This window comes from Cheilinus undulatus, linkage group 8, assembly GCF_018320785.1.
Source record: "Cheilinus undulatus linkage group 8, ASM1832078v1, whole genome shotgun sequence".
Lineage (NCBI taxonomy): Eukaryota > Metazoa > Chordata > Actinopteri > Labriformes > Labridae > Cheilinus > Cheilinus undulatus.
In genome coordinates this window covers 21,672,201-21,699,217 of record NC_054872.1, presented here as the reverse complement: position 1 = coordinate 21,699,217, position 27,017 = coordinate 21,672,201, and the positions used below count along the sequence as shown (strand labels likewise).

General features: G+C 38.2%; 1 protein-coding gene across 2 annotated transcripts in view; it reads left to right on the top strand.

Annotated features, from left to right (window-relative positions):
• The window catches only part of cdkal1 (CDK5 regulatory subunit associated protein 1-like 1), a 386,640-nt gene that overhangs the window by 137,722 nt on the left and 221,901 nt on the right, over positions 1-27,017 (top strand). For both annotated transcript variants that reach the window (XM_041793396.1, XM_041793398.1), the window contains exon 7: positions 4,496-4,616. In XM_041793396.1, the coding sequence (XP_041649330.1) occupies positions 4,496-4,616 (121 nt within the window). The remainder of the gene's footprint in view (positions 1-4,495; positions 4,617-27,017) is intronic.

The window sequence follows — 27,017 nt, the reverse complement described above, 5'->3', positions numbered from 1 at the left end:
TTGAACCATAAATCATCAGCACCTTTCCCCACCGAAAGCCCTCCTTTTTGCTGTTCTAATGATACTATCCATGCCTTTGTAGCTCTAACAGAAGCTTTTCTAGTGAGCCTGAAACATGTCCACACTTATCTACATCAGTAACTCTGACATTGAAAGCAGTTTTATTTCTTATTTAATTCATTTTCGATCGTCTCTGCTTCTAGCTTAGCATTAGCCACCATCACTAGTTCCCAAAACAGATGTCACGTGGGCTGTGACATCCAATGGCAGACTTTTCCGTCTTCAAATCATGCGTTGCCGAACAACGCATGTGCAGAGACTTAAAAACTGAACAAGAAGGCCTGAATGACTCATCAAAGAGAAAAAGAGACACAGAGAGGCTATTATGAGTCCCTCTGTGCCACTGCAGACAGGAACTGCTTTGAACAATGACTCTTCCTCCCAATAACACAAGGACTTTTTATGTAAAAATTGGAATATTTTAAAGACTTTTGTCATACAATCATTTTTTATATGCTTTTTGGTCTGAAAGAGATGGGAGAAAGCAAAAAAAAAAAAACAACCTTAGTCTGTTTACTGTGTTTTTAATATATATGAAGTTTTTTATTTCTTCTTAGCTTTTTCTTTAGTCTTTATAAGCTGTTGACTTTTTTAAAATCCAGGTGACATTGCTGCAGCACACATATTCTTAAAGCCTGAGGTATTGTCATGAAACCATCATCTCAGTATTTACACTAAATTTTGATTAAGTGATCATCATCAGTAGAGGCTAAACGGAAGGCGATTTTTTTCTATAGTTTCAGAAGGAGATTCAGTTGATTGAATTTGTGCCTTTGGGCCTTGAGGCATTTTAATGAAAACATACATTTCTAAAGACTTTTTTCCCTCTGGTGTACATCTTTTCGGCTTCATCATTGTTTCCCTAACTTTCTTTTTTCACAGCTTTGTGCAATAAGTTTCTAATTAAATGTTGAAAGGAAGAGAAAAGCTATTACCAAGTGAAACTTCTTTGTTATACTTAGTTTTCATATATGGATGAATTGATCGATAAGTCAACAGATGGAGCAACAGTTGCCAAGCGAACAATATTAGATCAATCTTGGATCTTAAAACCATGTTTCATTGCTAAAAGCGTCCTCACTGATAGCTAGCCAGAAGTGGACGAATATGCCCAGAGTCCCAGCTGTTTTCCACGAGGGAAGTTTTCTAATTTCCTTGCTTGTTCTGAGATATTACGACCAGTCACACCCCACCGATTGGCTCTTTGTCCTCCTCTGGGGCAGATTGTCATTTTTATCTACCAATTGATAGCCATGCTTCCTGCCCTGAGCCCACCCTCCCAGGAGACCCATGTAAAGCGGATGAAAACAGGAAGACAATTCCATCCCTCAGCGCCTCTGTCTAGCTGGTAGCCCATTAGATGGAGAGGAGAGACTGCTGCATCCCATTTCTGCACAACAAAGGCCAGACATCATTTGCTATCAGCCATTAGACTCAGCTATGGATTTCAAATGTTTCTGAACCATGTGGTTTCTACAAGATGATCATAGCTTGGCTGTGGACTTTGCAAAAGATCCGGGTCCATTTATTATAAAGGTTATCCCATTTGGTGCTTGGCCTTTTTATTGTTTCCAACATTTTTACTATATTGGTAACACAGTGGGGTTTACTTCAGCAAGGATATGATTTTTTTGCCTGTCTTACCTGAGTTTTCACATTGTTCCATAAATCTTTTAAAATGCACCCAATACCAGAGGTTAGCTTGGGTCACTATCTTCTGTATAATTTTCTGACCCTTTTATTGCTACTTAGTTCTGCTCTGTCCATTCCTGTGCTCTAATAAAAAAGTATGCAAGGGTTTCTTTGTCTATTACTTTTTGGTTAGTGGTTGAATATAGGTAACTGTTACTTGTGGGTTTGTGTACCAAATTTTGCTGATACAGACTACAGAGACTACGAGGGACTGCAACCAGTCACCCAAACAATGACCCATTCAGTCTTTTTTTGTGCCATGTCTTATTTCTTACTTTTTTGCTGATGACCATTGTAATTGCAAAAATGTTTAATGAGAAAAGGTTTCTGCAGTCCTAAATGAAGATCTGGTGTGCTTAATTTCACTCAGTTTTTTAACTAGAGATGCACAATATTTTTATATATTTATTTAAAAAAACATCAAGTGTCTCCTGTGCAAAGTGAGGCTGAGTCAAGCGTAGTTTAGGGCAGAGTGGGGAAGTCGACAGTCTGGATATTATTTTGTGTGTGGTTGATAGAAAATTTTCAGGGCTCATGATGGGCCCCCTTGAGCATAGCGCTCTAGGCCAGCGGTTCTCAAATGTTTTGCCTTGAGGCCAGTCTAGGTGTGCCATGAGAATTTGCAAAACTATGTATTACCTTTACATCCATACAAAAACTCTGTAACCATAACATGTTTTAAAGAGGCCATTTTGAATAGATATGTTTATGGTGCACCTACAGATTTTGGCTTGGTCTTAGGTTTGCCTTGAGCAAATAAAAAGGGTTGAAAACAACTGCTCTAGGCCAGTGGTTCTCAAACAGAATACATGTACCCTAGGGGGTACGTGAGATTTTAAAATAAATGTAGGCAATTTAAAAAATAGTATCCATGCAAAAATACTTTAAAATAAAAAATATTTCAATGAAGTACTAATGTAAAGGCCTTTACTCATTAAGGGACGCAAGTGAACGGCACGAAAATCTGAATAATTTGAGGGCAAATTTTGTCTCGCCTTTCTATGCACATCAGGAGCAACATGATTTTGCAAACTGTATATTATGCACATTCTAAAAAAGCATTCAGGCTGCGAAAGTCTGCGGTGTGTTTTCTCCTGTCCTCTGATAAACAGTGAGAGATATCTGAGTATAAGATTAAAAGAGGTTTCTCCCTCTCTCTCCTACAGTCCTTGTGTAACGGGACTTTTATGCAGAGCCAGGAGGTCAGTGTGTTGTTGTTTCACTGTTTTATTCATTGTGAAGGCCAAGTCTGCTGAGAGGAGGGACCGACTTTTCATTCATTTTATGTTGAAAATTATAAGTAATAAAGGCACAGCTCAAGTTTGCTGTGAGAGGAGTTGACTCCCCCTACAGTGCACCGATTGGCTCACCTGTTTGTGTTTCAGACTGGTCAGAGGTGTAATTTCAGTGAGCTGATTGATCTGGAGCATGTATAAGTCATATGTCTGAGGTCAGAGGAGACTGTTACTAAATATTTTGTTAGACTATAGTCCTGTTAGTTTGTTAACAGGTCCAGCTGTGCGAGTAGCACTTTTACATTCACATAGACATGTCAGGCTGCCTGCTGCCTGTCTCCCTCTCTACCAGGCTACGTAAGGCAAAAACCACAAGCACTGACTACAGACACATATGAAAAGAGGACAAACATCATGTGGTGTTGAAAAGGAGGATGTTTTTGCTTCTCTGCCTGCTTAAAACTCGGCACCAGTGAGGTTTTTGATGTGTGCTCATCAGAGTAAAACTTCAAAAATAAATATTGTGTGCGAATTTTTCACACAAAACAATTGCGTCTGGTGTGCAAGGACCTTAAATTTATAAACTGGATTATTATTTTATAGTAGGGCTGGGAAATTAATTGAAATTAGATTAAATCACAATATGGCCTGCTGCAAATATCAAATCGCGGAAGGTGCAATATTTCTTTAACCCGAAGTTTGTGTAAAAATGCCAGTTTACAACTTTTTTGCAGCAGAGATGTCATGCATTACTTATTTTATTCAAGTGCAATTTTCTAAGACTAGTGTACAAACAATCCTACTTTCTTCAATTTTGTCCTTTTTTCTTATTAATAATTCATATCCAATTTGCAATACGGGTCAAAATCATCACAATGAGATATTTTCAAAACTGTTCAGCCCTTGTTTAAGCTAATATTGTTAGTTATGATATAGAATGATTTATTGCTTGTGCTTGTTGGAAAATACATAAGATGAGGAGCTTGGGAGGAATATGAGGAATAATCGCTTATCACACTGGCACATACCTGCCAATCCCTGTATTCATAATCAATCCACTGTTTTTCCCTAAATTAGTTTGAATAGGCACATGTAGTGGTGAGAAGATTTGCCATGAATTTAGGCATGCATTTTTAACATGTTAAAATGTTTTAAACAGCAAACAAACAAATATTTGAAATTTAAAAGTGTTACAAAGTTTGATAAATCATACAGCTGTCAAAGCACTGTTTAATGTCTTTCTTTTGGCCAAAAAGCTTTGTGCTGTTACACATCAGCAGCAATTTTCATATAATTTAAAACCACTATTTAACTATTCAAGCTATTGATATCATTCCAATAATACTGTGCATCCTTTTTTCAGCATTTTTTTTTTTTATTTACTGTGCATCCATCCACACACAGATCTGTACACTGGCGCCACTGGTGCAACAAGTAAATCACAAATAAAGTTGATTCTTAATATTTAAGTTTAAACATTAACTCATGTTTTCTGTTGTTTCCTTCAGGACACTCTGTTCGTCTTCTGGGTCAGAAGAAAGATGGAGGCCGACGGCTCGGAGGAGCCAGACTGGACCTGCCAAAGATCAGGAAGAACCCACTCATTGAAATCATCTCCATTAACACTGGGTGAGAAACAGACACACAAAGATAGCATGGCTCATGAAATATTCAGCTTAACTGAGAATTCGATTTCACCACTTCCCTACAATTCTACTTTATGGTGTGTGTGTTTGCCCTGTCTGTCTTTGCGCAACCACTTAAACAGAGCCCCTCTGTGCTTCTAATTTGATCAATTTCATGTGGTTTGCTTGGGATTTGTGTGCACTCTGATGAAATCCAGTAAGTGTCAAGCTCTATTTTTCTGCTTCTTTTCATGTGTATTATTATAACAGAGAAACAACATTTAGATGAACAGACCGACTTCTTTGTCATCTTTGCTGTTTTGTTTGGTACTGTACACAATTATTTATATTGCAGCTTTTTAAAAAAAAATTCATCTGGGTTGTTAAAAAAATGTGATGTGTGGTTTTAACATTTTAAGATAAGATAAGTTAAGATAAGACTTTATTGATTCCCAGAGGGGAAATTCTGGCTTTGCAGTAGCACAACAGGTGGTACAAGTACAATAGAATCGAACAATATAACAATATAACTAAACCTAAATAAATACTTAAATAAATAAGGAACAGCACATGTATACAATTCACATTCGTTGCAAGAAAAAGTAATCATTTAATTCTTTAATTTTACTATGAGTAGTTACACCAGTAAAGATGATTTAATAGTGTTGATAGATAAATAAATGTGCATGTTATAGAGAAATGTGATAGATTCTGTAGATGGATGGACATGACTATGTCATTTATGAGAAGTTGCACAGACACTCACACCTACACTCACACATACACACACACTTTATGGGCTAATTTCATGTTGTTTAAAGATCTGTATGTCCCTACTAACCCTGCGCTGTGGTCTCAGTGGGATAGTTAGAAAGGGTTACGACAGACTAATTCCACTGCACTGGGCCTCCACTGATGATAATCCATCAATCATGCTCTTGCCTGTCCTCAGTGTCTATCCACTAATGGCTCGACTTACAAAGCGAGGAAGTGAATAACTTGTGGACACAGCACTATGAGACTAGAACATTCTTTTGTTCGAGCCTATTGTGAGCACATTTGTTACTGTCAGTGAGGGGCTTTCAACATTGTACTGGAATTTCCATTCTTGTCCTTGAACCGTCTTTGCTAATTGCAGCTGTGTCCTTGTCCATGTAACACAGTGAGCAGCCAATAAGTAGGCTGTGACCTGTTTTCAGGTCCTGACCTATTAGTTATTACTGTTTTATTACCAGATTTACTACTGAAGTGTTTTATGGTTATTTTGGGTGTGATACTGATGCAGTAGATACATTGTGATGATGTGAGGTGATAACATAACCATACATCATTTTGCTGCAATAAGTCTGTCAACAGCATTCATTTTTGTACTTGAAACATGGATTCATGGAGGTCAATCACAGGGAAAATTGTACCTTCAGCTAGAGATTCCAATTTGTTTTACTGATTCTGATATCTTACGTTTTCATGGTCTGACTTGCTGATACTCATTTTCTTTTCTTTAAAAACAACTCTCAACAGTAAAATGGATTATTTAGTATCTGGTCTGTGATGTAGAAAATGATGTGATTTAGAAAAAAATCTCAAAACTGCATCAGATCACATGACCATCTGTCTTTTAAATTCACTTACCTCCACCAGAATATTTTATGTCGCAAAATATATGAATTAAAAATCTGCATTAAGTTTACATAGAATGATTTAAACAGTGATATTAAACACTCCCATTATCTCTGGTTGTTTTACATAACTCATGGAAAAGTCAAAATGTAGAAACAGAGAAGTTTATTGCATTACTCTATCCCCAGCTCTATTCTATCTGAAACAGACTTTCTTTTAGCTGGTATTTGGCCAGTCTTGGGTGGTTTCAAGGAGAGGCATCTGGCTGCAGACTTCTATGGTGGGGCATTTTTGGCTTATCTGTTAGAGACCTCTACAATGGGGGTGACCTCGACCCAGGGGAGGGAAGTGACGTCTTAACCCTTGTTGTATGTCTGTGCGATATATTAATTTTTCGATTAATTCAAATTTTTTGTTTAGGATGATGTAAAAAGTAAAAATCTAGAATTTTGGACATTTCTCTGCAGCTCTTTTTTCTCTTCCACTTGGGCACCTGTAGTTTACGCCCTCCCCCTCCCGTACAACACTCACAGAGATGCACACACAACAGCACGGCTAACTGCAGAAATCCTGAGTTTTGTCCTATAAGAACTGTATTTTTTTGTCAGCTGTTTGGAACCACGGCCCGCTGCAATATTTTGTTATAAAGCTGTGGCAACTAAAGGAATAAGCACGGCAAACTTGTGTCAACATATTATATGCCTGAGAGCGAAAGTGTGTCTCACTACGGAATTGACAAGACCGCTGCATCCAACAAACACACACTATAAAGCAGCCAACAGTACTGAAATCTAGTGGTTGGCACTGGGCAATAAACCAGTATCAGTACTGTCAACGGTTAAATTTCTGCCACAGAATGGACTTCTGCACCACCATCATTACCACTGTTTTAATGGGTGGGTCAGTTGTAGAACCCACGTGAGGCATGAATAACGCTGCCATTTGCTATCAAAGTGATGGAAAAGGGCTTATTGTGAGTCCTGTCAGCAGTAAGTTTTGCTCTAGCAGTAAAAGCAGCCAGGTAACTGAACATCACTCACTTGTGCTGCTGTATTTAATCTGTAATACAGTATACAGGTTAAACCTGTGTTTTTCCCCTCTTAGTTTAATGCCTGTAATAACCGCAACATAGGGATTGTGTTCATTTTGCAGAGCGTGTCTGTTGGTCTGTCTGGGGCTTTAACGCAAGCTGGTTTGCCTCATTTTTTTAGTCCAGTGCTGCAGTGATTATGGCTTAAACAACAGTTTAAAATGTGTTTAAACTCCTGACAATTCTTTAATATAAACTAAAAGTAATTTTACTACAATCAACTTCCTGTTTGGTGCTGAGGTTGTTTATCTACATATGACAGTGCATGGCTTATTTAGACGGGCAATATTCATATGATCAACGTGGATGACTTCAAATGAAGCTAATCTCTTTGGGACTAAAGAGCTACTGAAAACTATACAAGGATATTGGTGGTATGGAAGGATTTTGAGTTGGTCATATATGCAGATAATACAGATGTTGAAACAAAGGGAACTGCAGATACCTCAGGTATATAAACACCAATGCTGCAGCCTAAAATGGCAGGCCTGCGCCATGCAGAGTTGTGGTAGACTTCTATGAGTGGGTAAATCTACCTATGACCAGTTCTCAGGTAAGTGGAACTGTATTCAACACAAAATCATGTCTGACAGAAAGGTATGGGTCATTTAGGCTGATGAGGAGAGCACCATCCCACTTCTTTGTAGGTGGGACTACTAGCTTGGGGCCTTCTGGCTAATCTAGCCTATAGTAGCAGCATGAAACGTGACTTGCAGGGAAACTCCATCAATGAGAGGAGGACAACACTGAAATAGACACTTTTGGTCATTCTTTGGGACTACTCCAAAAAACCCACAATGGTTAGATTTGACTGTTTTTGGTGGTGGTTACAGTTGAGTTCATCAGTTCATGAAGACTAACATGGATGATGGAAAAACAAAATTTCAATTTTTAATGTGGAGTTTAAATGTGGTGTCTAGTTAATGGAGCATTGGTTGGTTATTTGCTATGACCATTTGTTGGTGTTTTCAGTAGAGGATGGCATTTGGCTGTTGTGAGCTGCTAAGTTACGGTAACAGCTAATGTACTAACGGGCTAACTTAGAGCTAATGGAGCCAATGTGAAGCTAACTACAGCTGTTGTTTATGCATTTTGTGCATCTGGCTGCATGACAATCAGCAGAGTACAAAAAACAACTTCTGTGCAGCTGTTCAACTCGTTCCAGTAGTACCTGTTATCTCCATGATGTGGCGATTACGGTTCTACTAACAAACATTCAGGTAGTTTGGCTTTCTGTCTATATTAATTGTTGTGCAGTACAGACACACGGTCTGAGACCATTACTTGTCATATGTTAGTTTTTACTGTAACTTTTTATCTTTTCAATCCAACTATTTTCTTTTGATGCATAATTAATAACCTAATGACTCTTTAATTTTTTAATGTTTTTTTCTTTAGACATTGTAATTCAAACTTTAGCTAAAAACAAAACAAACACAATGTGTATTACCCAAAAGAGTTTTCTCTGAGGTGTTTGTTTTCTACAGATTTCAGGGGTCTGTTCTCAGGACTAAAGTTCCTTGGACTACATTTCAGCTAATGCTACAAGAAAACAGTAAATCCAGTGGGTTCAGCCTTAGTTGATCACATAATCTGACACTTGTGGATAACACCACATTTGGCTTGTTTAAGAGGAAAAATGTGAAATTAGGGCCAAAAAGGAAATAAAAGGAAATCTTATGGTACACACATTCTTTGCCCCCTTTTAAACTACTTCCGAATTTGCCCTCAGTGTCATGTCATGATTTATTTTCTTTCTGTTCTTAAGGATTCCTCAAACAGATGCTCAGTAACTCCTCTGTGTCTTTTTGGAAATTAAGATAAGTGAATCTCAGTTTTTTTTTTTTTTTGTCTTCTCATTCTATTTTGATCACTTAAAATAGGGGCTACATGTCTATTTCTTTAATCATATACTTGTGTCTGTACTCGACTGACATTGTTACCGTGACACTGTTACAGGCCTTTCCGCCTGTATGTGTACATTTTTGTTTGTTGTGGTGTGCGTGTTCATGTGCGGCAGATGTCAGTCCATGGCCAGTGTTCCTCCAGCAGGGGGTCTGTATTTGATCCAGATGAACTTGCTCTTGTTTTTCCAAAAGTGTCTGGCTGGCTTCAGATAAATCCCTTTGTTTTTTTTTACTCTCTTTACTGGAACTCTTAGGAGGCAGGGAGATTATTCGAATATGGTCAGTGGATGAAACAGCTGTTGACAAATCTCCCAAATAACAGTGGTGTTACTGAAAATCCAAGCTTAATGGGGGCCTTTCTGTGTTTTGGTCACTCAAAGTGACACTCAGTTTTCATGGTTCTGATTAAATGTGATGTGTGATTTTGTGTTAAAGAGGAAGAATGTGCTCTTTGTGTGTTCTGTTTTTAGATGGTCTGTTTTAAATGCTCCTCTGAGGTAGTAGTGACATCATTGGCGACATTTGTCAGCTGATGAAACAGAGGGATCTTTGTCCGACACACACATGCACAACATCAGTTGCAGTTGTTCTCCAAATGGCCTCTGCGTCAGAAGAGAGTAGCTGAAACTATTAATTTGTAGTCTGTGTGTGCGTGTGTGGCCTTAAATGTTTCTCTTTGTGTGTGATCATGTGGGATGCATTCATTTAAGCTCTCTCTTTGTCTCTTTATCTTTTCCTAAGTTCATGCCAATTGAGTGCTTGCACAGTTGACATGAAGGTCCATTCCCTCAACAATACAAGATCAGTGCATTTCTTAAAAGACACTAAAGGATACATTTTTTACTAAACAAATATCAAAATTATTTAGTCTTTTCATGCATAGAACTCCAGAGAAGTTTGTAAGAATGTGCCTATTATTGTCTATTTTATCATCATATGCATACGAACTCATCAAATATGTCTTGTTTGGAAGACATGTGTTTGGAAAGTTTGCCAATGAACACCAGTTAACAGGGTCACATGCTTACTGTAATGCTGACAGAGTGTTGAAAGCCACTCTCATTCCTGAATCACAAGTTAAACCTCTGTAATTTTTTTGTGAGTGGTGTCAAAAATTGGATGATATTCTCGTCTGGCCAAATATAAATACTCATTTTATGATAAGGTAAATAGCTAACAGGCTTTTTGGAGCCATCCTACAAAGCAAAGTTCAAACAAAACACAACGTTTGTTTATGATTTTAAGGACAGCTCTTTTTGGTGTGGGCTTTGGCAGTTTTTACAATATAACAGTGTAAACTACAGTTTTAACAGTATTGTTAATTTTGCGATATCACTGTAAAGGGAAGTGGAAACTACAGTTGCCATCCGCTCATACATACCCATCATCCTTTTCGCGCCATTCACTTGCATGACCTAACAGCGTGATATGGTGGATGCTACAAGCGGCGAGGGAGAACTGAGTGACTAATTATTTGAGATTGTCGAGGCTCCAGTGACTTTAATCTGAGGTATGGAATTATTCTGGTCTCCTGGTGTCAAGAAATGAGAAAGGAGAAAAGAAGACGGACAAACAGGAGATAATATGCAAAAACGGCCAGACTGCGGTGACATACTTGATGGGGAATAAGAATTACATTAAGAGCTACTTTGTAAATAATCACCCCAGAAAGATTCACGGAGATGCAAGGAGCAGAATCTGGCCAGGCCACAAGATTCATAAGGACACACTATCCCACTTCCCCAAAACAGGGCGGGGGTTCAACAGATCACAAGGTGTATTGGTGAATATATCACCAAAGACCTGCAGCTATTTTCAGAAGTGGACAACAAAGGGTTTAGAGGGATAGTAAACAAGCTGGAGCCAAAGTATGAGTATAGAAAGCTAGCACAAAAAGTAAAGTAATTCATGTGAAGGGCAGTTATAACAGGCCTTCTGGCAGCCCTATGAGAATGGAGGGGGCCTGAATGGGGTCTGCTCTGGATTATCTGGGCTGAGCTATCGGCAGAGGAGCAACAAAATTATCCCTGTATCCCTTACCCCTGTATGTACCACATGCACAAGATACTTTTAGAGAAACTGCGCATTTAAGCGAGCCACACGCTCACTATGCCAGTTCCCACACACCCTAAGTGACTAAAAATATGACCTTTGTCAGGTTTAACTGGCAACTAGAAATAAAGCAAAAAGAAAAATTCTGCCCAATGAAAGCATAACAGTTTACTGTATACTTTTCAGAGGTCAAAGACAACTAACACCCTTGCTTGCCGTTGTTTTATTCAATATAATTTAGAAAGAGATGCCAGTGAGGGCTCATACTGTCAAAGGGCAGGTTGGCACATTTATGAGAAGGTGGGGGCACATGCATTTTACACTATAAACTTCTGACTATCAACAGTCATATCCCTGAATAAAACCCATTCAGTCATTTTAGATTACTCTGCAGAGGGATTTTAGTCTGAAGGATACGCCAACCAGACCATTTCCTTTCATTTAATCAGTGAAAATCCTCACAACAGCCCAGCTTTGACTTTCACCTGGGACCGCTATGAAAATTTAATTTCATGTTGAAATTGATTCACAATATTAGTTTCATTATGTTGCATATTAATTCATTTGCACCTATTAAATCCAAATTAGATTGGCTCTTTTCCACCGAGTTAATTTTATCCCCATTAGAAAATAAATTCAAGATAGTCCAGCTAGTCCTCAAATGCCCTCTGGCTTTGTATTAAAGGAACACTGTCAGGTTTCTCCTGGGCCATTAGCACAGTTATTCTGATTCATCTATCCTTGACACATTAATGAGCAAAGCCCTGATAATATCTTTAAAAGCTCTGTCCAAAAGCAGCATGTTGCACCAGTGTCATTGAAAAAAGCTGGAAAACAATTTAGTTTCAGTGCAGTGATATTAAGTTTTTTATTTGCTTTGATTCATTCAGCTGCACAGTGAAAATGATCATCATATGTAGTATTTTGAATGAAAATTCAACTTTTTTGGGCACTGATTATCTGTTCTGATGTTTGAGAGATTTGTCTGCAATTCCTGTGATGCCCTAGTAGCTCACATTTGTATAATAATAAAATAAATAAATCAACAAAATAAGAACATTGCTTCAGGTTTTCAGAATAAAAAATCACATTTTATATATTGTGAGGGTGAACAGGCTTAGCCCATAGTGGAATTAATTTGAAATATTTTTTTCGGAAAGAGTATTTATCCAGTCTTTATAGCAAGAAAAGATATCAAATAGCATATCCAGTCTGTCCTCACAGGGACTGTGAAATTCAGGAATGTTTTCTGGCGTGTAAAGATGAAGTGGCACAAAAGAGGCTGTTTGCCAAGTTTTTTGATTTTGAACATATCTTTTAATAAAAAGTGAAAGTCTGAAGTATTATCCATGTTGTACATCTTTTAACCTTGATAGATGAACAAATTAGAAAAATAAATGAGATAAATACTGGAAATACAAACTTCAGTTGAATTGCATGTGGTGCTGTGAACCTCACCTGTCTTCACTGATGATTGTCACTGCCACTCTTGCTTCTCACCACCAGAACTGCTGGTCAGTTAAACTTGATCATCAATATTTTCATTCTGATTTTTAATATGGCCACTCGCCTCTTGCTGTAGCTCTAGTTGTTAGGCCTGCTTTTGTTGCTCATCCTCCAAGGTGTAAACCTATGAAGCCATGATGATGGTGGTATTTTGTAAGGCAGAGCTGTCTGGCAGTATTTTGATCTGGAAGAGTAAATAAATTTGTTTGTAGGCTGTGTCAGAATATAATCGTCTCTCTGGTACCTCATTAGAGCTATGCATTGTAAATAGGAATATGCGATATTGCTGATATCTAATTTGTCTGTGTTTCCAAACTCATTTTACTGATACGATACAGAAATATTCACTGTGGATGCATGTTATTCAAATTTTGCCGATATCCAAAATGCAGATATTAACAATTCGCTACTGATATTTTAATGTAGTTCAGATAAGTGGACTGCATTGGGAGCAGGATCCTATGGGCTGGCAGAGTGGGCAGTTTTGAGGTTGCTGCAGGTTTTTATGATGCACAAACTTTTGGATATGGTTGGTAAATATTACTTTTACTTTGCTATAACTAAGCCATACCTGGAGTTAAACCAGTCTGAGGCTCACAGCTGCTTGTTATCCATGTGTGGAACCATTATGCATTACGATAATGTGAATGTTGTTGTTTTCCTAGACTTTTCCTTCATTCAGAGAGGAAACAAGGTGATGCTGAAGTGAACACATTAATATTGCCATCCCTTTAATTTAAGGCACTGTCCGTTATTCTGAATATTAGATTGTAAGAATCTGTGCAGGATGTGGACACAATGTTCACACCTGTTGCTAAAGTGGGTGGTACGCTCCCGCTGGTCAGACATCCAGCAGGCAGGGATTAGGAAAAGAGTCCCATGCAGGGCTCTAGTTCAGACCTAAAAACTCAGTCCTTAGAATACAATAACAAAGACTTCAGTATGTCCTTCCAGCCAAAAACTCCAAAAACATATCCATGCAAAAGGCAAACATTTACTTACAATAACTGTAAAAACTGTAAAGATTGGCAGAAATGTTCCTGTATTTGTATCGTACGAATAATCATCAACTCATATTCCCAGCCCTTTTTATGTAAAGAACACCAAGTGTCAGGTTTGCAAGAGGAGGCTGAGTCAAGCTGAGATGAGAGAGGGAACAGAGAAGTAGACAGTCTGTTTTTTTTTTTAATGTGTGGGACTTCTTTCAACACATTGGGCCTCCCTAAATTTGTAGGGCCCTAGGAAACCACTTAACCTGATGGTACATTATATGTTTAATAAAATTCAAGGCCAACTTATAATTTTTGTGATGATATGTATACCTAATATATAGATTGTAAACATCGGCTGAAAATGTCATATCTGTTGAAACTAATGTTTTATTTTTAACCTTATATCTGCCCCCAGTAAAACTATGTCAATAATTTCTTTGCATCCCTAATTATTAGCTTAGCTGATGGAGTAAACCTACAAGGAAGACCCAGTGGCTGGTGATTAAGGTTAACCACACTCAGGAAACCAGTTTGGATATTTTTACCAGCAGAGTAGTATTTGTTGCTTTGTGCCCCACGTTTTAGCTGCACTTTAATATTAAGATATCCATCAGTTCTGTTTCTGAAAAATAAAGTGAACTATCAACAATAGAAATGAAATAGGCTTGACTTGGACAGTGTTTACTCTTATCAAATTAATTGTGCTTTTGAATGTTTTCTGGCTGTTTTCTTGACCTTGGCTTTATTTATAAGTCTGAATTTAAATATCCCTGTAATCAGCTGGAAAATTAGTCAAAGAAACCCCTCTTCCTTTCCGACATTTAGTTTAAGATTCTTCTTATGCATTTCTCCATCGCTTCTTTATGCAAACAGATCTGCCTGAGGCTGAAGTTTGTGTTTCATACAGCCTCAGACTGAAAAAAGACATCACTGTGTCTTTCTAATGCTCTGTTTTGTGTCCCAGTTTAAGCACACTTGATACCATTAGTAAATCTTTGTGTCTGTGTATTTGTGTTTTGCCCCAGGCTGCACTAGCGGCCCCTACTTGCTCTTTGTATATGTATATATATATCTTTGTATGTGTGCGTGTGTGTTGTCAGCGACAGTGAAAGCCCCTTTGTGAACAAGTTGAATCGTGATGCTCAGTGTCATAAACAAGGAATTTACTACCACTCAGTCAGAATGGGTCATTAAACTTGTGTATTTGTTGCTGTGTCTATTTGTGTGAACCATTGCCATTAGACTGCAGGCGTTTAGAAAAAAAAAGCCTTTTGTTCCACAGTTACAGCTCTTTTCATTTCATTATCTGTCGCTTCCCTGTTCTCTGGTTAGTCACATATTTGGCACTTATAATCTCTGTCGCTGTTATTGTGATGAGCTAAAAGTCAGGTGGTAATGATCCTCAGCTCTAAACCCAAACCAATAACTACCATTGTTAGTGGCATCCTTCAGGCAGATAACACAGGCTGAATCAGAGGGAATAGACCATGAAGTTTTGCTCCTTGTGGCTGGAGAGCTGTCTCAAACATGAGTGAAGAATTCTTGGCATGTGGACTGCTTCCATAATGTTTGGTTGTTGCTCTTGAAGCTCATGCATTGTAATAAAACAAAACAAAACACATTTATAAGTGTTTTAGAGCAGTACTGTTCCCTTTGATTAATAGTGTCTAAAAGTAAAGAAGCTTTAAAAAGACAACAGATCTTTAATCATATTTCAATTCAAAGCTGCCACAAGAAAAGAGAGAGAGAGAACACTGGCAAGGTTTGGGTACCTAAACACTAATGTAGACGGTATAGACAGAGCCTCACACTCCCAAATCTTAACCCTGAAATACTGACAAGGAACCACACCCAAACTTCTGTTTAGCAGCTCATATTATTGATGTGTCCTCCTGGAAAAATTCTGAATATTTTTTAGACGTGGAAATATTTGAATTCTGTTTTGTGTATTCTTTTCCTGACTCCTGCAACTCCAAACGCTTGCAAGGTTAAGCTGACGACAGGTCAGCAAATAGACATGATGTCTTGTCTTCAATAGAAGCAAACATTGAAGGATTTAGCACTTAAAGGAATTCAACAGTCCTGGTTTTTGTTACAAGAAAGTGGAAATTTCTAACTCCGCGTGTTATTGGCCTCACCTATCCAGGGAGTATAAAAGATAACCTTGGAGCCAACACAGTATTTTATCCTCTTCACTCTGTTCAGCACCTTCTATTCATCCTCCCTCTTTCCGTTTTTTCACCTTCTGACACTCATAGTAAAATATTTATCTTCTTAAGGGAAAGCTAATTTAATCTGGCCATTAAGCCCTGTTGAATGTTGCATGATGCCATTGTTAGCGTTTTGAATAGACATTTAAAGCCTTTTAAACATTCATGTTTTGGATTGAATACTCAAGCTACAAAGTATTAATCTGTAATCATTTTTTCATCGTCATTTTCAATTCTTTTTATTTCGGTGTTTGGCTACAATCATAAAGGATTTAAAGCGGCTCACGGACCTTTATCCTCGCTAAATCCTTGATTTTTACAATCACTTATAGTAACTGTGGCAAAACACACACATGCACACACACACTGTGTAAACAAAGCCGACACAGGGAAATGTGCCCTGGTGTTTGAGCATTAGGACACATTGTGAATGTGTTTGTGTTCACTCACTGGCCCCCTGTGTGCTAGCTGCTTGTTTCCTGTGATTTCTGCCTGGCTGCAACAACTTCTGCATTCCCTCTGCACTTGGACACAGTGGAATAATGGGCCTTATCAACCTCGCTGCTGACCTTTACATACGTTTGTGTTATCCATTGTGACCAAGGTGTAGCTTTCAGGGCTTTGGAGAGAAGTAAATTTGGGGTCACAGACTTCTAGATGGAGAGGAAAAAACAATAAGCCTCAGGACAAGCAGAAGTTTGGACCCAGCTGGGAAATTACAAACTCTGCAGCAGCGTCCTGCATGTCAGAGGTGGACTTAATGTTGTGGAAAAAGGTTAAAACAGTATTTTATAACAAGTATTTTATCACCATTGTTGCCAGCCTGACCTGGTGTGACCCTGTCCAACCCAGCAGAACCAGAACAAATGTCCAGGTCGTTAATAATGCAAGAAAAAGGCTTTAGCCAAATTGTCATAGAAAGTGAAAAACCACGGCTCCTTCCTTTTTGGTCTACAGCAATTATGGGTAAGATTCTTGCTAATGGGGCAGAAAATGAGGGCAAGTTTAAAGACTGATATCTTTTTTTAACTGTTTTATGAGCTTTTTTTAAGGTCTTGAAATGGTTTGTCAGCAGATGAAAAGAAACAACACTCTTTTATGAATATAAATCTAGATATTCTCTCTGGTGTCTATGGTCTTTTATACTCTCATCTGTTTAAGACTGACTGCCTTGGCAGCTGCGTCTCACTTGTTTTTTTTTTAGTTCTGCTTGCATTTTAACAAGTCGGTTTTCAGAGTGGTTGCAGGAGCGCTGGATCGTGTGCCCGATCTCTTTTCCATAATAGATGGGACAATGTTAAATAGAGAACAAAACTTACCTTTTTAAACTGATTTGTATGTCCATTTTGGTATGTTTGATATGTTTATAGTTTGTTTTTTAACTGGGGGGGTGCGCATGTGGAAAAAAAAAAAAAACATGGAGTTTGATTTGGATTTGAATATTAAACTTTCCTTTAATGTAAAATTTAAACAAACACTTAAATAAATTTAAATAAAAAATACAATAGCTTACCTAAAGAAATGAATAGATAAGAATTTTGGTTGAATAAATAAAGTAGGTAACTTAAATCAAGAGGATTAACAATTTTGTTGAATTTTGTTCCTGCACAGTTTGCACCCTTTCTCGGGGCATTTATTTTATGGGCTTCCAAAAAAAAATATTCCAAAGTAGGGATGGGCGATATGGCCTAAAATGGATACCCCGATATTTTTGCTATATCCTGATACACGATATACATCGCTAAATTTTGAAATGGCCTCTAAACAGCTGTATTAATTCGGCCCCAAATGACACTAGTTTGGTGATTAAAATAGACTGTTCTATTGGATTTTTAATAAAATTGCACGCAGAAAGTAAAAATCAATATAAAGTCAAATTTAGCAGTTTTATTTTGAAAAGGACTCAATCTTTTACTAATAAATTAAAAATACATACATCTTGAAATACTCTGCCTTTTACAGTGTATGGAAAGTCCTGAAATGTTTTCTGTGTTGTGTTTACTATTGCTGTTTATAAAATGATTATTTCCCTCATTAAGGGTGAAGCAAACCTCCTCAAAACTCACCAATCCTGGGAGTTTTCATCAAAATGTTTGCACCCAGGTGAATCACGTATTCTGGGTGGAATGTCTTTATGAGATTTTTAAATCCTGGCTTTTCAACAACACTGGGCTCAGCGACATGTTGTGTTACTGCTGCCGTTATCTCGGAGTCATCTTGCAGCGTAACGAATACTGCGTGAGTTTGACCTCTTCCTTTTCAAAGTTGAACGACTGCGCAACGTTGCAGATCCAGCACTGTTTCTCGTTGTCCGTGTCAAAATGCAGCTTACTCACCCCAAACTCGCCACACTGCTCTGTTTACCTTCATCTCCCTTGCTTCTCTCGCTGCTGACACAAAAACACACATGTGCAGAGGAGTTCTCTGGATGGGCGGGGGAGAGAGAGCGCTCTCTGCTGTGAGAGATGTGTTTAGGGACAATAGGAGAAGCGAAACTCCAGCGAGAAATGTACGCTGACAGCTCAAAACTTCCATATAATTTATACTTGGATTTTTGCGATATAGTCATTTTATACATCATGTGTGGCAAAAGCTGCGATACATTGAGTATACGTGATATATCACCCAGCTGTGATTTGATGAAGTGGTTCTCTAAACTTCAAATGTTGTGCAAGCTATCTGTATCCATGCTGATGGAATTTAACACACTGAAGATAAAACAGAGCAAGTACATTTCTGTTTTGGGCTCTGGTTTAGCATTTCTGTGGAGAAATTTGCCTCTTTTTTTTTTACAGAATGCAGAAGTTTTCCTGCTTCAATTAGATCATACAATGAATGAAGTCACCTGCAGGGAGATTAATTGTGGTTAAACTTATGATGACACACAGGGCTGTGACAGCAGAGAAATGCAGCTAAAAAGCAGCAGCTGCTAGGATGAAAGTCACTATTTTGTGAGCTGGAACAAGCACAACCAGCAACTGCCATGCAGCAAACATGCACCCAGTCTGAAACAGGCTGCACCTAAATTTATTTATTTATTCAAATAAATGTAGGTTATTTGAATGTTGCACATAAAACTTCAGTTTAACAATGATTACATGTAATAAGATGATGATGATTTGCTTTTACCTGTTGTGATAGAGCAGATATGTTTTTTTAAATAGAGTTTAGGAGCTTGATCTACAGCTCCATGAACAAACATAATAGTTTCATGATTAACTGTGGTTGTTGTATGTTTTGGTGTTGTATCACTTTGAAGTCATTTCAATTCGCCTGCTCAAAATGCAAATTCAAGGTATTAGAGGGATGAGACTGTATTGCTTTTGTGTTTGCCGGTGGAAGTAAGAGGTCTTACTCATGAGTTTCGTGTGCTTAGTTTGTTGACACATCACCATCTTCCATGAAAAAAAAACAGACAAACCAAAAAAAGCCAAATAAACAGACACATTTTTTGTAGCAAATGCCATAACAGGCATATTAACACATTGCATGTGACGGATAAAAAAGAAGACTCACCAGAGGTCACCAGAGTAGGGCTGTCAAGATTAATCAAGTTAATCACAAATAATAAGGGTCCACAATGAGATCACTAATGTTTTTATTACAATTAATTGCATGACTTATTGTCCCTTTTAACACGTTTTGGTAAACCACATCAGCATCTCCTTGCAGCTACAGTAATGTAAATCAGCCCACCACTGCTCCTTAATGTCTGATTTCACATCAAAAACCTCACAGACAGCTCAGTGGACAAGTCAGAGGTCATCTGCACCTTGTGTTATCAAACATTTACTTTTTTGAAGTCCCCTTATTTCCCTTTCAATCCATAACAAGTTCCTTTTTTCCATAGTTAAGTCCATATCATAACCTCTGATCTGCCTGTAAGAGCGGTTCTGTATCCAAACAGGAAGTCAATTACCTTTATTTTAAGACAGCAGAAACCTCCAAAATGGTCCAAAAACAGTTTAAAATTCAAAGTGGTTTAATTTTAAAATGTGGTAAAGAGGGTGCGATTAATCGTGATTAACTACAGAATTCTGAAATTAATCCTGATTAGAAATTTTAATCTTTAACAATCCGAGTATAAAGTCATTGTATTTAAACAGCCTCCTCTTCCAGGTGCTTGAAGTGCCTGACACAGTGATGAAAAACTGTGAAAAAAGATGTGAAGCTCACACTGACCTTTCTCAATCACTTCTCAATGCTTTATTTGTATGTCGTGCAGGTTTTTGTTCTTTACAGAGAAATCAGATACCTCTTTCTGTCTCCTGAAAACTGGATGCAACAATTAGCTCCTACTGAGGGGACATCACAATCATCCTGTCGCATCCAGTTGGGTGTTCAAATTCTCACTTTTCTCATGCTGACTATAATCATACTGGCGGTCTTTCATGCACGAATGACAGCCTTCAGGACCTTATCATTGCACATCACTTTCTCCTCCACAGTCAGCATGCATAAGAGCTTCCCCTACTGCTAGACTCTTTTCTAAGCCCTCCGTGCAACAATTTCTGTTTGGAGATCACTCAAACTCAGCACATTGTGTTTTTACTGCCAGAGGCCTTGACATGGTGAGGTGAAGAAACATCACTCAGCTCAGTGGTGTCAAACTCTTCAATAAGGACTATCACGAAAGAATAGCAGAGACTCAGTCACAGTTTTCAGATGAAAATATCTGTTTGAAAGGGGAGAGCGGTACAGAGAGACACAGGGAGAAGCAGGGGGAGATGGGAAGTCATTAGCAGAGTTAAAAGCAAATTGAATCTGGCTTATGTGCTTTTTTGTAATTTGAATTTTTCTCTGGCAATTACAGTGTGAAAGAGAATAAGACCTAAGAGAAAGAGACGCTCGTTTTGCCTGAGATGCCACAGACAGTCTAGTGGAGACTCTTCTCTTTTTCACACTTACTTTACCAAACAATCTAACCAAATATGTCTGCTTCTTCTTGAGACTCTTTCAGACTGTAATATCACCACTACTGGGGTTCATAGGATATTCACTGCAGACAATTTCTCCTTATCTTGCCCACATCTTAAAAGCAAATACACAAGGCACAAAACATTGCTCTACTTGACTGATTTTTCATTTTGTTGCTCGTTGGTCAATGATCTCATCTTTTTCTTCTCTGTGTTGTTTTTCTCCCTGTGGAGCAGAAGTGAAAATGCATCATGTGGAGCAGCAACAAAAGAGGGGGAAAATGTGCTGATGTGCTTCAGAAAAGTCAAGTAACACAGGAGTGAAGAGTGTTTACATGAGGGTTTCAGATCACGTACATATGTGTGCAGGATTGTTGGAATGCATGATTGCACAATGGACACAAGATCTCTTTTGATTTTGCACTTTAGCACACATTCAACACATACAAACACATTGCCCTCCACAGAGGAATTCCCATTTTCTTTTTCTATTTCAATGCAGACACACACGATCATATGCAGACATGTTCCCAGTCACTCAAAAACACCCACGCACACATACCCACACCTCTTCCAGCTATGTACCATGGTGGCCTTTCCTGCTGTTTATCAAACCAATGTATGGGTAGTTTTCAGCTCCACTGGTCTGAACATATTATTCCATTTCCCTCTTCCCCACTGCTTAACACACAAATACATGCCTGACAAAAATACACACACACTCTCTCGGTCCAGTCTTCTTCCTACTCTCTCACCAGGAGAGACTTTGCTCCCCACAGTAAATCCAAAAGATTGATGTGTCTCCTTGGACAAAATGAGATTGTGTGTCATTACAAGGCATTACACTACAGAACCCCTGAGTAAGTGAATTAGCTCAGTATGTCGCAGGCTAACACAGTTTACCCACACACACAACTGATAGTCTTTCAGACTGTTTGACTAAACCAGTTTCCTACATGTATTCTGCCAATGATCCGTAGTCCTCAAGACAGAATCACAAACCGAGAGTAGGCCTTTTGTCTGTGATTCAAACATGTTTGTAGGCCTGCACAAGTAATTCGATTTCAATCCCAATCAAAATTTTGACCTTCCTATGATCATAAAAACACAATTGTAGGCAATTATTCATATTTAAATACAAGCGCCGCCAGCATAAAACTCTAATGTGCTCGTTTAAACCATCAATACTGTTTAAACCATGTTCGGTTATATCAAGTTTTGTGCATATTCTCTTATACAAATGTGTAATCACATATGACTTTAATCTCCTCAAGTTTTTTTCTTACCTGTTCTCCCTCTGCATCCCATACATTGGCTTCTTCTGCTTTGGCTCTTCTTTCACTATAGATGGAAACCTCTTTTTGGCAAGATTCAAAGGTAAAGATATGCAAATGACAAAAATCAGCTTCACTTATGATCTGAATGAGATCGATTAAGGGAACTTGTTTGGTTTCTTTTGTAGTGGTTAAACTGCTGATAAAACAAAAACTTAGCTTCTGTTTTAAACTAAGAGTATTTTCCCAAAATAGAAGTTACACCAGGTGTAAGATGGTACAAAAGACATTTATAATACATTCAAGACAGATTAGATAATTACAAAGAATTTTCCCAAGTTTCCTTGCTTAAGACTGATTTAGACTAGATTTTGGCCCACTGCAACGTATTCCCAATCGTCGGCAAGACAAGTATTTCAGAATTTTTCTTGCATTGTTGTCTGACACCCTAACCTGTGTCAGCGACGCAAGTCCTGATGCCTACCAACAAGAGAGCGTTTATCTCATATCTTTGTATCATCATTTACCAGATTGACATTAAACAAACCCCAACTTATTCCCTCCAGAGATTTATGTGTACATACAGGGATTTTCTTGACATTTTATCACATTCATACCTCAAGTTCTATTTGAAAGAGAGCTGGCCCATATTGTCTTCTTCTTGATATACCAGGGGAGAGTCCATAATTGTTTCACATTACTCTGACATTATTGTCAGAGTAAAAGACCAGTTGTGCCACACTGAGCACCAGTGGTGTGCACAGACTTTTTCAAGGGCAGGGGCGAAAAGATAAAAAAGGGCACATACAGCGCGTTCTCGCCACTGAAGAGGGCCCTAAGTATGGTGTGTTTTCCAGGGCACTTTAGACTTGTTTATATGTTATACAAATGGCACATTATATAGCCTTAAAACAGACTAACAAGACAGACTACTGAAGTTAGTTTGTAGTTATGATCAGCATCCATAAGAACTGTGTAGATTCAATGTTGGATTGTGATGAACACAGAAATAAATAAATAAATCCCTAGGGGGTCTGGGGGTCGATGCCATTTCCTGTATTCTAGTGCATTTTAACAGCATATTAGCACCAGATAATCCAAACTGGTTCTGTGAGATATACTTCTGGCTCAAAATAGATCAAGAAAGGGCCCAACATAAAAGTCATTGCAACAGTAACGTTTCATAGTATTTCTTGGTCCTAATGGTCTTCTGGACTTTAGTGTGTTTTTCCACCCAAGAGGGCAGTTTAGTGTGTTTTGCCAACCAGGAGGGCACTTTAGCACATGTTTTGGCTCTCGAGGGCACCTTAGCACATGTTTTGGCTCCCAAGAGGGCACTTTTACAAGCGTTTTGCCTCCCATGAGGGCACTTTTGCATGTGTTTTGCCTCCCAAAAGGGCACTTTAGCATGTGTTTTGCCTCCCAAAAGGGCACTTTAGCATGTGTTTTGCCTCCCAAAAGGGCACTTTAGCATGTGTTTTGCCTCCCAAGAGGGCGCTTTAGCGCGTTTTTCAACATTTGAGCTACAAGGGGGGGCGACTGCCCCCCCATGCACACCACTGCTGAGTACTTCTGTTGTAGCTAAGATAATCTCTCTTTGACAAGCCCACCCAAATAACCTGTGAACTTGCTCACTGTTGCGGAGACAGTGGTGATGCCAGCATATGATAAGCGGTCGGGATCGCAGATGTTGTTGGGCCAGACTTTCAGCCAAGATGGGACAAGATTTTAAGCCAAAATATCAAGTTCTGTTTAAAATAAATGAATTCTTAGATGAGGATTAAAATTAAAATTAGGTCTTATTTGTTGTCATTTGGTTTGTACTTAGTGGATTTTTTGATAAACGTTGTGTAGCCCAGCAGTGGAGCATTTGGAACATTTAAAGGCTGCTTTTTTGCCATATTTGATCAAATGTTAGGGTGGATGTCAGGGGATGAAATGTCAGAGCAGAATTTTGTCCCACTCTAGATCTGGTGAGAGGTTAGTAGCAGGATATGAGTTTTCAAAATAAAAACAATCACTGAAAAAAATTGTACCTTAGATAGAAGATTTAAGTGATTTATAATCTTGATCTCATTATTGATAAAAAATAATCGTAATTATCATTATGGTCAAAATTGTGCAGTCTAGTAGCTTGTAATTTTGTTTCTAGCGGTGTGAGTACATTAGGGCTGAAAGGTTTATCATTTTACAACTATGATGGCAATGTGTTTATTGGTATCGCTATAGTGACATCGAAGGACATGTGATGTTAGGCACATGACCTGAAGCATTTTCTCTTTCCATGACTAATCTGCATTAAGATCTGCCAGATATCACTGTCAGCAGTCAGAGAACTGAGCACTGTGCAGGCAGAGCCTTTGTGTATGTTTCTATTACAAGCATTACTGCTGCTGTCACAGAAACACCAGCTTGACTCTCGAGGCAGACGCTTGATTGTAGTAACCTGATCCTTGACTTGGTGCTTATTAAAAAATGATTCACTATGGATGTGCCAGTTGTTTACTTGGCAGCTGCAGTGTACGCTGTAGGGTGTGAGAGTAACAGCAGCTCGACACTGAGTTTTTGTTTAATTATAAAATACACTTAGGACCGGCTTTATATTATAATAACCCAGTTTCAAAAAGGTTCCTATCCCTGTTAATAAATGATAGAAGTGGAGAGCTGACACAAGGCACCCTGATGAAGTAATTCTGCCCTGTCTAACTCTGTTCAAGTGATGAGCAGCCCAGCGGGAGAGACACCAGAAGTTTGTAACTTAGTGTTATTTTATCAGGACCAACACATTTTATTTAGGATCTGGGAAGTTTTATCTATACGTAAGAAAAAAATGGCATAGCCCACAGGCTGACATAGAGTTTAACTGGGCCCTGGATTGAAAAGTTAAATGTTCTTATTAGAAAGTATTTTAGTCCTACTCTGGTGTTCCAATCCTTGATCATGAATAGGAGGAAGTCAAAGTGAAGCTTCACTAAAAATGTAAGCTGATGTTTACTTGATTGTTTCCAGGACCTTGTTAACAGGGACTTTCCAATCAATGGTGTAATGTCTGAACTGGAGCGTAGCAGGGAAATTCTGATGGATGACCCATAAAGCTCTTTTATAACTGTGAGGAATGTTGTAAATAAGTTATTGTTGATGAGTCTAGCTCTTCATGTAATAGTAACTGGAAAATGGGCCAGAGTGACAGGAAAGCAAAGATCATTGAATTTTGACCAGAATAGCTGCATGTACTGTATTTTAACCACCAATCTGTCTTTTGTCAAAGCTATCTGAAAATACTGTCTTGGGCTTTGAGACTGCTTTTCTTTTTTGATTTTGTAAAAGGTATAAAGCTATGCTAGATGAGGACTTCTTCCAAATAAAAAGCTCATCAAAAAGTTGCCCTTCAAAAACAAAAATGTGTTCACTTAGTTGTAATGTGGCACTTCATTCTTTGTGATTTTGTTTTTTGGCTCTTAGAAAAAAACGATTGAAAGCTGATATTGACAGGCTCAAAAGAAGACATTGAATTTGACTGTACTGTGTTTTTAATGATGTTTTTTTTATTAATTAGTTATTCCTAGCTCTGTTGGAGCAGATTTATCTGTGTTGGTTGTGTAGAAGATATAGACATGAAGTAAGATTCCAGTCTTTACATTTCTTATGCTAAGTCTGGGAGTCTGTCTTTTAATCAGCACAACTTCTTTGATGAGTTTAATAGTAAAACTAAATTTAACAGATGATAGTCAGCCCATCCCAATAGCTACTATGAAACCCAGACTTTTCTGATCATTGTTAAAAAACTTTTTGAGGAAAACAAATTTGTTCCATTAACCCTTTGATGCGCAACATAAGTACCCCCCCTCTAATGCGCAACATGGGTCAAAAATGACCCGCATTCATTTCCCTGGCTTTTTAATGCTGGCTGAGTTTATCTTTGTTCCACCTTTTGAAATAAATTAATTTTGTAGATAAATTGCTACAGATATTCTTTCAATATGCTTTTTTTGATTACCACATATCATTATTTTGTTTTCGTTCCTATTTATGCTATAAAAAGAACCAGTTTTTATATTACAACGTCAAGTTTACACACATGGGTCAAAAATGACCCATCCTTCCATGTGTGATTTATAATTGAATGATTTGATCTTGTATTATTTCTGTAGCAATAAGTGGGGCCAAACACTTTTGTAATCAATATTTGCAACATGTTTATTTGTAATTTTGTCACACATACACAGATAACAGATAAAGCAGGGACTGAACTGAACTGAACTGTACTTTTGTTTTATAACAGAAAACTGCTGAATTGTGTTCTGTGTTCAACTACAGCATTTCAGTAAAGCACAAACTACCATCCTAATTTTTGCATGCCTCACAAAGGATCACAGTCTTTTTGTGCAGTGGTGGCTGTGTTGTCTTTTATTAACCCACATCTTCCCATTGCCTCGATGACATGCTTATGGAGTTTCAGCGTGCCCTCCATGCGCCTCTTCATATGTGGCATTACAAGCTCTTTGCCCAGCTCCTAATGTGAAGCTAACTGTTGTTGTTTATGAGTTTAACATGGGCGTATATTGTGTAACTGACTGCGTGTTTAAGGGAAAGTGCGCAGTCTTGGTTTTGATACTTTAAACCACCTACACAAAGAAAAATAAGAGAAATACTTTGTGCAGTCGGTTCTAGGGTCTAATCATGTGTCTGTAATAACAGGGTAATAATTACCGTACTCAGATTTACTGTTGGCTTGGTTTCTACTGTCTGGGTTTTTGGTCAGGTCTGGAAATAAATATGTGTCCTCAGTCCCATTTAGCACAGACTTGTATGTATCGATGTATCACAGAATATCAGAT